Here is a 16,474-nt window from a genome sequence, read left to right as displayed (position 1 = left end):
CAGTATTTATTAAAGATACATGTTTGTTGATAGTAGTTATTTCAGTACATCATCTTAACCGACATTTTTCCATTGAACAAAGGATTCAACATCTATAGTATACCTATTGACGTCACTGAGCTCCAGTCCTTGTTGATGCGTGAACCATAGCTCAAAACCTGTATGCAACCTGCGCCGCACTTGCTCCATATTTATCGACCTGTTGCAATCTGGGGTTGGGACAGCGCATGCCATTTACGATTTGGCGCCTATAAATATAAGTCCTTAACCGTCCGGGATCTAGAGGAGCAACAGGAGTTGGGTGACGAGGAGCTCCTAAGGGTTCTCTGAAGGGTTTGAGCCGCTTCTTGGGCACTGTACGTATGAAGCTTTTTAATGTTGTTGTGTTTAATTGTGGGTAGAGTTTTCTTGTTTTGTTGTTTACCTTAAACTTGTTGCGTCATAGGAGTTGCGTCTTATCTTACGAAAGTAGGTCATCGATGTGGCTATGCTGAGTCAACTGCTGAGGACAGTTTTTGAATCTTTTAAGATGCTGTTGATTTTTCTATCAGAACCTAACTAATGTATTTCTTACAGATGTCGACACACACGAACCAGATGAGAAGTCCCTCATCACCTACATCTCCTCGCTATACGAGACCTTCCCAGAACCACCAGCGGTTCACCCACTCTTCGACGCTGAGTCCCAGCGAAGGGCCGCAGCGTACACTGAAAATGCCGCGCAACATCGCGCCTGGCTGCACGAGAAATGCTCCCTCATGCAGGTGAATATCAACCTTAGTTTCACAGTAATTAGGTCTAGATTCTATAATCACGTTTTATATTGAAACCATGCAATTGCAGGACCGTGCTTTCCCGTCTACTTTGATCGAGATGAAGAAGCTGCTAAGTGAGAGCACGCGTTTCCGCAACGAGGAGGTGCCGCTCCGTCAGAGGGACAAACAAAAACTCTTCCATCAGTACAGGGAATTGGAGGTGAGAAGTTTTTTAATCTATTTTTTGGTCTTTCTCTGTATATCCAGGGCGTGCCTTTATCAAGGTCATCTAGGTGACCTAGTTAAGGGATCAAAATCTAGACGGATTTCTGCGCATGTGCAGAACAACCACGCAAAATAAAATATTTATTCTCAATTTAGTTTTATCTATTACACCATTCGATTTATTGGACTCAATCCGCTCAGTCGGGTTAAAGTTATTATTTGATATGCCTCGTGTCCTGCCACTCCTCGGCTGCCTTTTTTTCGACTTCTACGCAGTGAGGCTAGACATACGTAATGGGATATATATTATCTATGGATACCACATAGTAAAAGGTAATATTAGAACCATTTCTATGGTTCAGATCTACTAACGCTGATCTGTACATAAATGTGTTAAATATTAATTAAATTTTTCAGAAATATTTCGAAACCGTCGGCGAAATAGAAATAGAGCCTAGTCTTCGGCCAGATGCTTTGGAGCAGTCGTGGTCTCGCCTCATGATGGCGCAGCAGGAGAGAGATCGCGACTTGGCAGACGAAATACGAAGACTTGAACGGCTGCAGCGGCTAGCTGAGAAATTACACAGGTATTGTCTTCTAGTGTGAAGTTCTGGAGTTTGGGAGATAAGATTTTTCCTAGCTGTCTTAATAATTGTCTCTCTATCAACAACTGCAGAAACTTTATTTAAAAATAATGTATAAAATATATACCAAAAGTACATGGTAGACTAAAGATTTTAAATTTCCAGGGATATAAAACAAACTGAATCCGGCCTGGACAACGTTGAAAGACACATCGAAAGTGAGATCCGCCGAGTTGAAAGAGGGGTCCATCCGGCTGAAGCCAAAATGGCGGCGGAACAGATCGAACAGGAGTTGAGGACTATGGAACACACGATTCAAGAGATGTTCCAGGACTCGCAGGCGTTGAGGGAGGGACGGTATCCTCAGGCTAGCGAGTTGCAAAGGCGGTGAGTTTTCCCACGGATTTTTATGCACTCTGGGAGTGCCGGCAGAAGTGACAACTCAAAATAATTTTGCACGAATTGCTTTAATTATCAGTATAAAAGTACTATCATTTATGTGGTAGGATACAATATTTATTTAATGCGCTATCGTACAAACACAATATATATATATGACATTAAATACGCCAGCTGTCTACTCTCCATCCGTCTTATGAATTTTCGATCAGGACAGGTGACCTGACGCGAGTTTAACATTCTTTACCCATTCCAAAAAAGTGTACAACGCCGCTAAAGAAGTTTTCACTTCAAAAATTTACACAGAACAAAAGGGTTTCCAGTTTAGTGCTTTGTGCCTTTAAGATGAAATTGTGGTAATCTTTCAGAGTCCAACAAGTCCACGACAGGTGGATAAACGCACGTCAATCGTTCACGGGGCGTTTGGTACCAAGATTATCAACAGTCCGAATGCCGGTACAGCAGACCACAGTACGAAGGGAGACCCGCACGGTCCTGGAGACCAGGGTGCATGATACCGACCCCAGATTCCAGCAATTGCATGATGCCACTAAGTGGTGTAAGGAACGATTGGTAAGTGAAACATTTTTTTTAATTAGGGTATTTTTGCTGTTTCTTTGTAATATACACAAATCATTACATGTATACACGTTATCACCAGGGGAGCTAGCTGTAAACATTTTATACATAAATTTTTCGCAGATATCATAACTTCGCAATGTTGTATGTTTATTTATTTAATAATTATTTAATTTTTACTAAAATTTTGTTATTTACAGAAAAAGCTGCATGAATCCGAATACGGCTCTGACCTGCCAAGCGTACAACACGAGTTGGACAAACACCAACGCGAACACAAACAAATCGACCAGTTCCATTCTAAGGTAGGCAGAATTTACTTGATATTTGGATAAGTATTAAATATATTTAAAAAGTAACTTGTAATTATTATGTTTTTATATTACAGGTGGAACAGTGCGTACACAACAGAGCCAACTTTAGCGGTGAAGAACTGAATCTATACAACCAACATCTCAGTCAGCTACAGAAGTTGTATGCTGACTTGCTTTCAACCAGCACTAAACGGTAATGTAATACTTTAAAAATAAAAAAATATTTTATTTTTTTTTTCCCCTTTGGCAAAATATTTGTTTGCTACGCTAAACAACAGTGCATAACGCCATCTACCGGATTCTCTGATAAATACTTGTTTTTATCACTATCATAACTTAGGGACATTTCCTTCGAAATTTCACTCCTATCTGTCTCATCGGAATTACAGTAAAGTTTGTTCCAGATTTGTGGTCTATTAGTTTTGGTCTGAGTTGTATAGATGGCAGATTGCTATCAAAAATCAAATTGCAGATAATGTTTGTAAACCCCATCTACCGGGAATGATGTTAACTTAATTGGAAAGTGGTTAGAGTTCATGTTGCTGCTATATAGCATTACTTTCCTGTTCCCTGTTGATGTCCGTCGGTCCGCAACTGACTCTTTAGCCAGTTTTGGTCCAATTCGACTTAAGGTCCTTCAAGAGGGTTCTTCGCGAGCCCTCTAGCATTGAAAGTGCATCGGTATCACTTAACATTAGATGAGCCTACTGTCCAATTGCCCCATTGTATAAAAAATCATTTGTTTTGGGCCCAATATCAGTAATATCAGTACAAAGGCTTGAATAAAACATGTTGCTTTATTAATGACTTATTATTATTTCAAAATTCTCATTACAGTATATCAGACCTGGATGCCCTCCAAGACTTCCTCCAATCCGCGACAGCAGAGCTGAACTGGCTCAACGAAAAGGAACAAGTCGAACTATCCCGCGACTGGGCAGACCCACACATCAATCTACCCGCAGTTCAGCATTATTATGAGGTAATTTTAAACTACCCACATTTGCATGTTACATTCGTTGTCATTCACATGTCCATTGATGTTTGTTCATACTTTTGATGTTTTAGATAAGAAGAAGCAGGTAAAAAAAGAGAGCTATATTTGTAAAAAAGCTTTGATCCTAAAGTTAGATGGTATTTAACTTGTCCGAATGTGAATCGATATATGTTTTGGGTCAAAGTAAATTCTTAAGGGTCTCTCATATGTATTTTGGGGGTATGCTAGAAGGTATAGAGACTGGTAAACGTATGACCATGAGAGTATTTTTATAAAGCAAGTGAAAGCTTGAGTTGAAAGTTTAGCCTTGCGTGTGTTAAGAAATAAAAAGAATGTTTGACCAACAGCTTATTAAAAAAATTAAACAAGACATCTTTGAGCAGCTTGCTGGCAATAGATTGATACTTTTTGACTTGAGTTTTTTCAATTGATTCTAGGGGACATATTATTACAACTATGTCAATTAAGATAATTTTAACTTTGTGTTACTTTTGAGACACAGTTAAATACCATTTCACCCTGTACATTATCACCTCATTGTAATATAGCTGGGTAAGTAATGTTACGATTATTTCTTTAATATTTTTTTTTCTTTCCGCGCAAGCATTCATTCGGAGATGATAGAGAGGTTTGTTTTTCACTTTTCATTTCCTTTTATTTAATTTGTTAGATTATACTGTTATATTTGATTATATCTGAGTCAATAGACGATAGACCAGAAGGTATTTATTATTTTCGGTTCACACTTGGCCACTTTTCTAAATTTACCTACCAGTTCGCAACACTGGCAAGAAGAACTAGCAAGAAACTCCGCCTCTCTTTTTAATCGCCAAGTTCTGAGTCATACCAATTGTTTGAACTGGAGTACATCAATGCCAAACATTAGAGCCATTTCAATAATCGACAAATTTATAAAAAAGCTTAATGGATTACTTTACGTTTTACAAAAGTTTAGAATTTATTCAGTGATTCTCTAATTTTGCTTGAGAGTTTGTTGTAAAACTGAATAAAATTTCCATATAAGGAGTGGTTTATCTTAGAGTCTGGTTAGATTACTCTTTTGAGTATTATACTGGTGCAAGTCTTATCTTTTGAAATCGTTTATATTTTTTTACAAGTCTTCAAAAATATCTTACCCTGATAGTGTCATAATATTTAATTCCATAATCTTATTCCGTACCAACTCCTTTGGAAACATACATCAAACTTCAAAAAAAAATTGAATTGTCTTGAAATTTAAGTAACGAATGGATCTACGAGTTCTAAATACTTCGTTCAAGTTGTATTCTCTTGAATTTGTCATCTAACTAATTACTCTCTTCAGCAACTGATGTCATCCCTGGAGAAAAGAGAGCTGCAGTTCAGCAATGTCATAGACCGCGGCGAAGCGCTCATAGCACAGCACCATCCAGCTATGAAGACGATCGAAGCTCATTTACAGGTAAAATATAAAATACATGTGTAGCCCGATAATGACCTAGTTTTTTGCTGATTTAAAAATATCCTCATTAGTATCGAGTATGAAGTATTCTTTTAAAAATATGTCTTTGTAATACAGGTGATGCAATCCCAATGGGCGTGGGTGCTGCAACTCACTCTCTGTTTGGAGACACACCTCAAACACACGACGCACTATCACAATTTCTTCGAGCAAGTCAAGGAAGCTGAAAAATGGATACAAAAGTATGTGGTCTAGGATTTTTATATATTATAGAATTACTATGATACGCAGGTTTGCGTATATTTTAAGAGTCCATGTTAATAAAGAGGGTAAAAATAAGGATTTTAAAGATGAAAATTTTTCCTTACAATTTGCTTAGCAATTCATAAACGCGAACGCTAAGCAGGCGATTTGTAATAAACAGCTTAAATATAATCTTTGAGCCGTAAGGTTCAAGTGAACTGGTAATTAAAGAGATGAGTGGGTGCCTGATACTTTCCTCGCTATAACCAATAAATATCGTAAATAGGAAAGCCTGCGAGCATTAATGGTACAGTGTCACAGGGACCAAACTTTTTTTTAATTTGTTTAAATTTTCTATTTACCCATTTTAATTATTATCAGTACATAGTATAAAACAAAGTAGCTTTCTCTGTCCCTATGTCCCTTTGTATGCTTAAATCTTTGAAACTACGCAACGGATTTTGATGCGGTTTTTTTAAATAGATAAAGTGATTAAAGAGGAAGGTTTATATGTTTAATAACATCCATTAAATAGTGAAGAAGTACTGTTATTTTTGAGGTTACTACTAAGTATTGTACACATTTTTTTTGTAGTGTATTTAGTATCAGCATTGCACCCGTGCGAAGCCGGGGCGGGTCGCTAGTTATGTCAATAAATAAATTATTATAAAACTGTTATCATATACGTTTTCTTTATTCCTCAATAACAGGCGCGAGGAAGCCCTAAACACAACCTTCTCCCAATCCGAGTTTACCCTGGACCAGGGTGAGCGTCTACTCAAGGGCATGCAGGACCTTCGCGAAGAATTGAACCAGCATGGAGCTGGAGTCTCCCGTCTGGTGGAGGAGTCGCAGGAGATCAGACCTGTGAAGCAACGCCGGGCGCCAATCACAAGGCCGTTGAGAGCCGAAACTGTCTGCGCTTATAAGCATGCTAATGTATGGATTTTTTTTAAATATTACAATAATTAATATTAAAAGCATTTAATTGTGTAAATATTGTGTTAAATTGTAGTCTCTCTCATTGTATAGTTAAACGCTAATAATATATTCAAATCTTCTTTTTTGGGTTCGATTGCAAGATATACACTGTATTGTATTTTATAAAAAGTATTAGATATAATATAAAAATGAATTTCATTAGATATTAATAATCTGTAAAGGACGTAAGCGTATACAAAAACCTTTTTATTATAGAATTTAATTTGATTATTCGAGAGCGATACAACGATTTTAGCGGTCATACAATTTATTTTATAACGGGATATATAAATAAAATATCTTACAGAAAGAGATTCCTGTTGAGGTCTGTGAAAAGAAAAAACGTCGCTGAGAGAAAAAAAGATAGTGAAAAATTAAATACTTTTATCGGCATATATATTATAATGATAACTTAAATATGCAGGTGGCGATAGAAAAAGGTTCCGCTGTGACAGTGGTGGACAACTCCGGCAGAAGCCGTTGGCGTGTGCGCCTGGGAGGGGCCGGCACCGAGGTACAGTTGCCTGGTGCAGTCGTGGCTCTTCCACCTCCATGCCAGGAAGCCATCGATTCTGCCAGTCGTCTGAGGAATGCTTATGATAGGGTAAGATACAATTCTGTTCTATAATTCCAACAGGCTTTAATATGACTTGAAATGTTGTGTTATTGGACCAGCTGCCGACTGAAGTATTTCCGAACCTATTTGACTTAGGGTCCTTTAAGAAAAGAGTATACCAATACTTATAAGGCTGGCAACGCACTCGCGAGTCTTCTGACCTATTAGCCTCATGGGCTTCATTTACCATCAGGCGAGCCTCCTGCAGGAGGCACCTGATACATAGAAGTTCAGCGTGCTGTCTACCTCACCTACTGCCTTACCATTCCATTGTATAAATTAGATAGATTATTTTCTAAATTACATATCCTTCTAATTGCCAGAATGTTATATTAAATGCTTCACTTCAGTATTTTAACCAACTAGACTTGACTGGGTGAATTAAAAAGCTTACCTAAGTTGTATCCCTCAATCTTATACCTTAGACTCAAATACTTCTTGGCCAGGACAAATGAATTCTGTGAACAGTATTTTGCTTAGTAAAAGAACAGTTAGTTATCTACGCAAATATTAATGCAATTAAATAAATATTATGTGTTCTGTTTGACGTCCGAGGTCCATTATGAGAGTACATCGCTTCCGTTTCCGCCCAAATCGCTAGTTACCGACCTTTTCCCACCACGTGACACCGCCGCCAGCGCCCAGCGTTTGAAACTGGAACTAACTTTTTATCGCGCTAAAGCAAGCCGCCAGCATTCTTGTTCATTGTTGCGTCGTTTTTCGTCTAGCACAGTCGCTAGTGCAAACTTAAAAACGAATCAGTATATTTAAAGTTATATCGACCTAAAATTTATTTTCAAAGAGGAAATATTTATATATACGTAAATTGGTGAACTCGGTTTTCACGTTATAAATACAAAATGTTTAATAAAAGTGCTAAAATCGGCAAACCTAAACGACCCGATTTCGAACCATGCGGCTTAAGATTTGTGATTGGAACTGTGTACGTTATTATGATATACAAAAGAAATACGTTGCTTTTCCTGCTTTTACCGATTTCAAAATTAATAAAGACGTTTCCTAGAGGATTCTTTATAATTGTATATCATGGAACGAAGTTTTGCGGTCTTATCGAACGCGTTTGTAGCTCAAAATGAGTTAGTCAATAAGGCGTAACGTAGCGTTTTAGTGGTATTCTCACTTGAACGTGACGCTTATACATGATCAATTGTACGAATGTTTTAGTCAAAGTATAAAGTGAGTAACGGGCTCACGATGATTTACAAATTATTTGCGGCAAGCGGGCCGAAGTCTTAGAATCTCGCTGTAAATCATTGCTAAAAAACCTAAAAAGAATTCCCCCTCTTCGGAATACATGTTCAATCCGGAACTATTATCTACATATTTACATAAAAGTTGGTGGTATTGACAAATTTGGCAGAATTCGCGGGTACCAACCTAAAACAATACGCGTTAAATCACCTGTACGTTCTGAATAGCCTGTAGCTTCAACTTTTCAGGTCAGTCAAAACCCCTTTCTTTGTAACCGATACAACTCAAAACAAGGACAAAAGAGTCACAACTTCGATGATCACGAAAATAAAAAAGGGGGGTGCAAAAATAACAGATGAAATAAATGATATGACGTGATATATAAGATATATGAGTATAAGTGACTCGATAGGCTTTTCGGGCGGTTGTTTAAGGTACTATCACAAAAATTGGGCGAAATTAAAACTAATTATGAGACAAACAATGAACAAGAATTCTGGCGGCTTGCTTTAGCGCGATAAAAAGTTAGTTCCAGTTTCAAACGCTGGGCGCTGGCGGCGGTGTCACGTGGTGGGAAAAGGTCGGTAACTAGCGATTTGGGCGGAAACGGAAGCGATGTACTCTCATAATGGACCTCGGACGTCTTAGGAAACATAATACAAATTTTATTTTTAGGTAAAATTTATATATTATTTGATCTAGTATGACTCATGCAAATAAGCGATTAGGCAGATTTCAATATTGTTTATATTTTATATCATAGTGTAACCGGTATTTTGTTCTTCGGTATGAATTAATTCAAACCGATATTTTTGATTGGTTTTGTACTGTGGATAGTAATTGCTCTTTTTTTAATACAAATGTTTTTACTGAGACATGGAACACATATGTATGTGCCTTACTGAACACTATCTAAGAAGAAGAAATCTAAGGGTATCATTTTGGTTAGTTAACAAATAAAAGAAATAAAATTGTGTTTATTCGTTATAACAATGTTTAAAATTTAGGATCCCTTTTAAAAAACCTGTATCAGGGTTCCCAGCTCTTTCATAATAAACTTTAGTTAATTCGATAACATTTTTTTTTGTTTTTGCAATTACAATTTACAACACTCATGATTATCAAACTTTTTTCTTCAATAAAAGAACAGTTTTCTTTCAAATTCAAGAAATGTCGTTATATCGTTTTCGATATTGGTATTATACAAACCGATGTATTCCCTGCGATACTCAGTCATGTGTTTGTATGTATGCAGGAATGTTTGTTTTGTGTTTTCAATTTTGTTTCTCTGTGTGTTAAAGGTGATACAATTATGGCAGAGGAAGCAGTTACGGATGAGACAGAATATGATCTTCGCGACCATTAAGGTGGTTAAAGGATGGGACTTCCCACAAGTAAGTGAATAATAATAATAAATCGTTTATTTGTTATGACATTGGTATATTCAGATTGATTAATTATAAAAATTTGGTTGTCTGTAAAGTTATATACGATAATTTTCACAATATCGTCAAAAGAAAACATTAATGAAAAATTGCAAATTTTACAAGTTTGATTATTATCACTTAATTATTATTTTGTATAATATAATGGAGATTATTAAATTTTACATTGTTTTCGATAAATAAACACATAATTGCACTCGTTATATAATTTTAAATTGAACTATATAGATTTATTACGAGTAACATAGTGTTTTTAATGACTGAACAACTCGCGAGCCATCGATCGATCTTGCCTTTCTATCCTTTATGAGTCATGTTTCTTGTGCGTGCAGCCGGCGTTGATCGATTTATAAGACGTTATCTTGTCAACATTCACATATCAAAATAGGCATGCAAAATTAATTAATTATTATAATGTAATAATAATAAACGTTTATAATAAATTTAGTCTATATACTCTCCCTATGAAGACACCTTACCCATAAACATTTAATAATTATTATGAAAAATAAATTTTTCTATTCAGGAAATAATCTCAATTAACTATTGTATGATTTTTTGTTAATGTATTTTATGAATACCAACAAAAATGTATCAAAATCAGAAGTTTATAAATGTTAAATTTCTATATTGATCAATGCAAAGAACCATAGTTCTATATAAAACCAAATATATACATTTTTTAAATCACATTAAAATGTCTCCCAAGTTCGTGGCCATGGGCGCTGAGCAGCGTCAAGCAATCCGTCGCGCACTAAACGAAGACGCCGAGAAGCTCTTGGCTGAAGGTGATCCAGCTGATCCCCAGTTGAGAAGACTGAGACGGGAGATTGATGAAGTGAACCGCTTGTTCGACGAGTTTGAACGACGAGCGAGAGCTGAAGGTAAGTGTCATTCAGAAAAGATAGGATATTTTTGGTTTTTATTCCCATTTAGCATGCGGCTTTTATGTCTGAGATCGATGAGGGTTCGATCTCTGGCTGTGTACCAATGGACATTCTATTTTACGTTTTACATTCGCTCGAACGGTGAAGTTAAACATCGTAAGGAAACCGACTTCCCATAGACACAATATGTCGGCGTGTGTCAGGCACAGAAGGCTGCCTGTTACATTGACAAATGATCTTGAAACGATATGAAAATCTGAGGCCCATACCTAAAGAGGTTGTAGCGCCATAGGTTTATTTCGATTTGAAGAACGTTTGGAACTAGTTTCTTAACAATATTAATGTGATAGAAAATATACGTAATTACAGGCGAATTTAACGAAAACCCCATAGATGGCTGCGCAAGCGCATAATTAAAATGACAAAATAAAATGTTCTTGGATTGTTCTCACGATCAAGTTTCTACAGTAACCACGATTCCCAAAAATAAATAATTAACCAATTGGTTCAACAATTATTTCGTTTGTTTAACAACTGTTCTGAAAGCTTTTATTACAAGTTATTTAATGAGTTCCACAAGATCAATTATCTTCTGTCTTTATTCGTAAACTAGCGTTTGGTCCCGGCTTCGCATGGCTGGATTTATTCTATCAAATACGTAATAGTTATTAATATTGTATTGATAGATATTGATGTATCAATAAATTGTGGCACATCTATTTGCTCTGTTGTCAGTAGTTTCTGCAAGTTTTGTGAATAAATAATTTTAAAAATCTATAAATATTCATCAGGGATTATGTAGTACAATAATCAAATATTGTTTCAAATTGGTCCAGTAGTTTTGAAGCCATCTTAATGCAAATAAACAATCAAACTCTTTACGATATTAGTGTGGACGCTCTGCGTTTTGTTTTAAATAAAACATTTCAGTAAAATAATTTAAGGTTTTTAAAAAGCTGGCATCGCATATCCTAGCCTAGAATTGTGTCACCTATATTTTAGAATTTATGTATGATTAATACGATATTTATTTATTTATATTATCACGCCTTTTTCCCGAAGATATAGGCAGAAACCATGAATCTCTTACACATTCCTGACATACCTATCCTGTATCTGCCACTTTCATGACATTTACCATGCATGCTATTTATGGGTATTTTTAACTGGTATCTAGTACCTCCTGGATGTGGTCCAGGTATGTACCACAAAGCCTATCCAACCCGATCTCATAATCTACGGTTCCTATTTGCTAACCGCTTCTCATTCATCCGGTTTCATGGCCAAACTACCTAAGCATTCCTTTTGGTATCCTTGTCTTTACCCATTTTAAACCAGACTAGGAACTACAACTCAAGTATATTGAGAGATTATCGAAAAATATATTAAGGGAATTTTTAGTAAAGAAATATATTATTTTATTTAATAACTGAATTTTTACTAATTGTAGACATTTAAAATAGAGGTCACATAAATCTAAGATGTAGGACCTTAAAGCTTATTTATTATTATTTACAATGTGTCACGATATATATGCCAATTAAACAAGTTAAATTTAGTTCGTCCCGATAGTAAATTATCAAGCCAATTAAGATATGTTCACAAGTTCAAGGGGAGTGACCGATGCGATCATACAAACATGGAATTATTTATTTATTTTGTTCTCTTATAATTAGATAAATTATATATATAACAATTATACTAAAGATATAGCCAAATATGTAATACATATATATTAAATGTTTCAAAAAATCAATAAAAAATATTAAATACTAATTGACATTACTTTATTGATTTTTTAAAAAATACGGGATATTACAAGAATACTCCTACAACGCGATTTCCAACTGTTCAATTCCTAATCGGACCAGCCAATCAGAAGTAGAACTTGATTAGTGTTGTCGTATAAAATTAGAAGAAAAAAAAACATAAATGTCTGTCAACCATTATCTACCACAACATCGTTAAAAACAAAATGTTTCCTGTACACGTGAAGTATTAAAAATAACCCATTGATGTATCATGACGGCGTGTGCGCATCCTACGGGACAATTGTCACTCACAATTAGTACGTCGCGGTGCGTTGCTAAAGAGTTTCTCTTGAGGATTTTAAAAGTATTTCCTTAAATTTAGTATTCTGTCAGTCTTAGTTTAATAATAAAATAGACTTTAAAATAATACATGCTATTATTTTTCAAATCATTATTTATATTTCAGTCTTATTAACAATAATGATTAAAGTCTGAATAGTTCACGATACTAAATCTATTTTGGATAAATCTATCTGCCAAACGAAACAATGAAAGTGGGAAGTGTTGTGAGTAAACAGTGAATAAAAAATTACATTATACATATTTTGAACCTTACGTCAAAGAAATAAGAGCAGAATGAAGAAGATAAAACGAATATTTTCTTTTGGAAGAGGTGGTGAGTTGTTTTTAGATTTATTGTATCCTGGCTGCTATATCATCTTATTAAGCGTTAGCCTGGTGGCTTCAGTGTGCGACTCTCATCCCTGAAGTCGTAGGTTCGATCCCGGCTGTGCACCAATGGACTTTCGTTATATGGGCATTTAAGTCACTCGAACGGTGAAGGAAAACATCGTGAGGAACCGGCTAGTTTTAGACACAAAAAGTCGAGAGCGTGCGTCAGGCACAGGAGGCTGATAAAGATAGAGAAATCTGAGGCCCAGACATTAAATGTTTGTAGAGCTACTAATTTATTTATTGTTTGGCATGATCAGTCTTAAGTGCTATAAAAATAGTACAATAGAACACAATGTCTTCCCTTAAATAGAGACTTTTTTGTTTATAGTATTAAACTTTCTTATGTTAAATATCGTTTGTAGTATGTTATGTTAGATTGAAATTACTTAAAGCCTAGATAGTAATGCTAAATTGTGTCTTTTGAAAGACAGTTTATAAAAAAAACCTGCATGTCTTTGGGATATTAAACACTTGACTGACTTTATTGAGTGTAATAAGTTGTGGCAAACAAAATTTAAAATACTTAATTCAGTTATTAAATCCGGAGTATATTTCTGACTAATTCGACTTAGGGTCCTTAAAAATTTAAAAGGCCGGCATCGCATCAGGTGTGCCTCCTGCCCGTTTGTTATATAAAACAAAAGGTTATGAATAAACAGTAAATACGGAAAGATACTCCGTGCGTGTCCTTAGTACTTGACCCGATAATGGCGCTTACGTCAGGGGACATCTCGTGATAGTAATCTCGTCTAATGGCATATAGCCATTAGACGAGATTACTATCTGGCATAGGCCATTTGTCTATATATACGCAATGTCACATGTCAAATGTATTCATGGAAAACATTTTTCTTGAAAGTAAATCTGAGGTCAAGAGTTGGTTGCTTTTTATGAATTGGACTTTCTTGACCAACTGAATTATATTTTATTTGAAACCATGATAATTTTCGTTTATATGATTACAGTGTTTAAAACAAAACAAGCGCTTTTAACCGTTTTAATAGATTCTTCTTCTTATCCGAGACACTCTTGACAGAGCGGTTGTGATCGCTGTGTAGTAGTGGTAATAGAAGAGGCAGATGTGATGCGCTTCATGACGTTCTGCCATCGTTGCCTGTTAGAGGTTTTAACAGATTGATCTTGTTCTTCTGGTATTATTTCCGAAAGTGAAATCCGTCTTCTATAGACCATTTCTTTTACGCACAACAGACCTAATAAGAAGTGCGGAAGCTGTGTTTACCAAGTATTGTTTCCAGCTATTTAAAAAAAATAACAAAAGTAAAAATTATTGGAGTTTCCTGCCCATATTTTTTCCTTGATGTCATTGTTCACGAAACCTGGATTCATCGTCCCGTTATCCGTAAATCATTAATTATTTATGCCGGTCATTTACCCCTTTCCAGATTTATAAACTTGCGTATACCAACGTTATAATAATTTTGAGTCATGCTTACATCAAAGACCATACTTTTTAAACGGTATGAGATATTTCGTTTGAAATATTTCAAAACTTTTACTAATTGATTGAATAAAAACATATGTTGTTTTAGTCCAGGGAAACAATTAGTGTTTCGATTTGAATTAGCAAAAACCTTGTAACTGATGACGTAGTTGGATGATATGATAGAGGTATACAGTCCAGTTAAATCTTTGGCTTCTAAAATTATGGAGGGAAACAGATATCGAAGTATCTATCCAAGCCTGATAGGACCACTGCTTTTCATCCGCTACTAATAATTCTTTTGGGAGGGAGGATGTCACGGAGAGATCCATAGGTACAGATAGCTACAGCAGCAAAAAGCCAACAGAATATGGAAGAACATAAACGTGTCGAATACCTAAGAGCAGGCTCGTCAGAAGTTCAGTATTTTCCATATTTTCATATGGGAACCGTGGACAAATTGTGCAGCGGAAATTTATAGCGTAGCAGTAGTAGCCGTATTGGAGGAGAATGTTACGGTTTTATGGACTGCAAAAAATGAACAAGTCCATTCTTAACCAACCAATTAACTAACTAAAGGTAACCACCAGAGGACGGTTAACTATCATTTACAGACGGATACTTAGCACTCACCATATTGGCAGAAGAGAACTTGATAGCCTCGACAAAATGGTAGGAATGGGAGAAGTCGGGAAAACCCAACGAGCGTCTGAGATAATTCTGGTTCTCAACATCCCTAATGATCGGAGACAAGCGGAAGATAGAACAGTGAGGAGTGTCGGAGAATCAGTAATGAAAATTACGAAGACGAATCATGAAATTCATGGCCCTTCAGCTAAAGGCTATAAATGGCTTAATTGGTTCCCAAATTTCCACCCACCATCTATTTAAGGAACATCTGATGTCATTTGCTCAATTCGACGGCCTTGCCACTACCGGTGTCTCAATTTCTTATTTGTAAGCGCCTGTGGGAGTACTACAGTGTAGTGAGAATGGTATGCAAAATACGAGCAGTTTTTTTTATCTTATTGGAAATTTTCGTTCAAGAGTAAACAGTGGGGTTTCAGGGGTCATAATAAAATATTATAATACATTTTCGGCTTCCGATACGTTAGCTTGTAAATAAATAAATCAGGTACTAGTCTGGTGCAACCAAAGTAAGATATTTTCTTCTTCTTCTTTTGAGATATTATCTTTATGTTTTAAGGCAACTATTCATGTACAAGATTATAGTGTTTAATTTTTTATTAAAGTCCACAACATCATACATATTCAGTATATATTACAAGCCATTTTTTATAAAATACTTATAATTTTCTTTAACATAAATGTTGTCAAAAAATATAAATAATTCAAAAATCGTTACATATATATTATGCTATATTCTACTGAATTTATTTGAAATATGGAACTTCCAAGAGATGATATAGGGACATTATAGATTTCTACGAATCCTAACACGCATACTCAAGTAAAGCTACGTTAATATTAATTCCCGTGTTAGATAGAGTTCATATCCACTGTATACGTAACTTAACAGAGTCGAGCGTTCAATATAAATCTAAAATAAACGGCGCCATGCTCTCGCAAGTCAGTCACTGCACTTTTTTACTCTGTACGCGTCAGAATTGTTTTGCTGAAACACAAGTTAGTGTTTAATACGAGATGAAACGGATAGTGTATAGAGAGAGAACTCTCCGGAGACGTTGGACCGAGTATCGATTGTCAGGTTTGTCTATGTCTAGAACGTGACCTTGTTTTTTATCTGTATTTTTTGTTTTCTTTTGATTATCGAATTGCATAGTTTTTTTTACATATAAGGCTATTATATAAATTTAATATAGAGTATAAATTCAATAAATATAAATT

General features: G+C 35.6%; 1 protein-coding gene across 30 annotated transcripts in view; it reads left to right on the top strand.

Annotated features, from left to right (window-relative positions):
• The window catches only part of LOC110999013 (dystonin), a 215,954-nt gene that overhangs the window by 116,357 nt on the left and 83,123 nt on the right, over nt 1-16,474 (top strand). For all 30 annotated transcript variants that reach the window (XM_022267872.2, XM_022267867.2, XM_045632553.1 and 27 more), the window contains 14 exons: nt 577-764; nt 844-975; nt 1,398-1,567; nt 1,730-1,951; nt 2,332-2,536; nt 2,743-2,847; nt 2,931-3,049; nt 3,694-3,838; nt 5,178-5,294; nt 5,412-5,536; nt 6,248-6,476; nt 6,943-7,122; nt 9,648-9,740; nt 10,501-10,675. In XM_022267872.2, coding sequence (XP_022123564.2) covers nt 577-764; nt 844-975; nt 1,398-1,567; nt 1,730-1,951; nt 2,332-2,536; nt 2,743-2,847; nt 2,931-3,049; nt 3,694-3,838; nt 5,178-5,294; nt 5,412-5,536; nt 6,248-6,476; nt 6,943-7,122; nt 9,648-9,740; nt 10,501-10,675 — 2,205 coding nt within the window. The remainder of the gene's footprint in view (nt 1-576; nt 765-843; nt 976-1,397; nt 1,568-1,729; nt 1,952-2,331; nt 2,537-2,742; nt 2,848-2,930; nt 3,050-3,693; nt 3,839-5,177; nt 5,295-5,411; nt 5,537-6,247; nt 6,477-6,942; nt 7,123-9,647; nt 9,741-10,500; nt 10,676-16,474) is intronic.

This window comes from Pieris rapae, chromosome 20 (assembly GCF_905147795.1).
Source record: "Pieris rapae chromosome 20, ilPieRapa1.1, whole genome shotgun sequence".
In the NCBI taxonomy this organism is placed as follows: Eukaryota; Metazoa; Arthropoda; class Insecta; order Lepidoptera; family Pieridae; genus Pieris; species Pieris rapae.
Note: the sequence above shows the minus strand (reverse complement) of the source record. Positions and strands in the feature narration are given on the sequence as shown.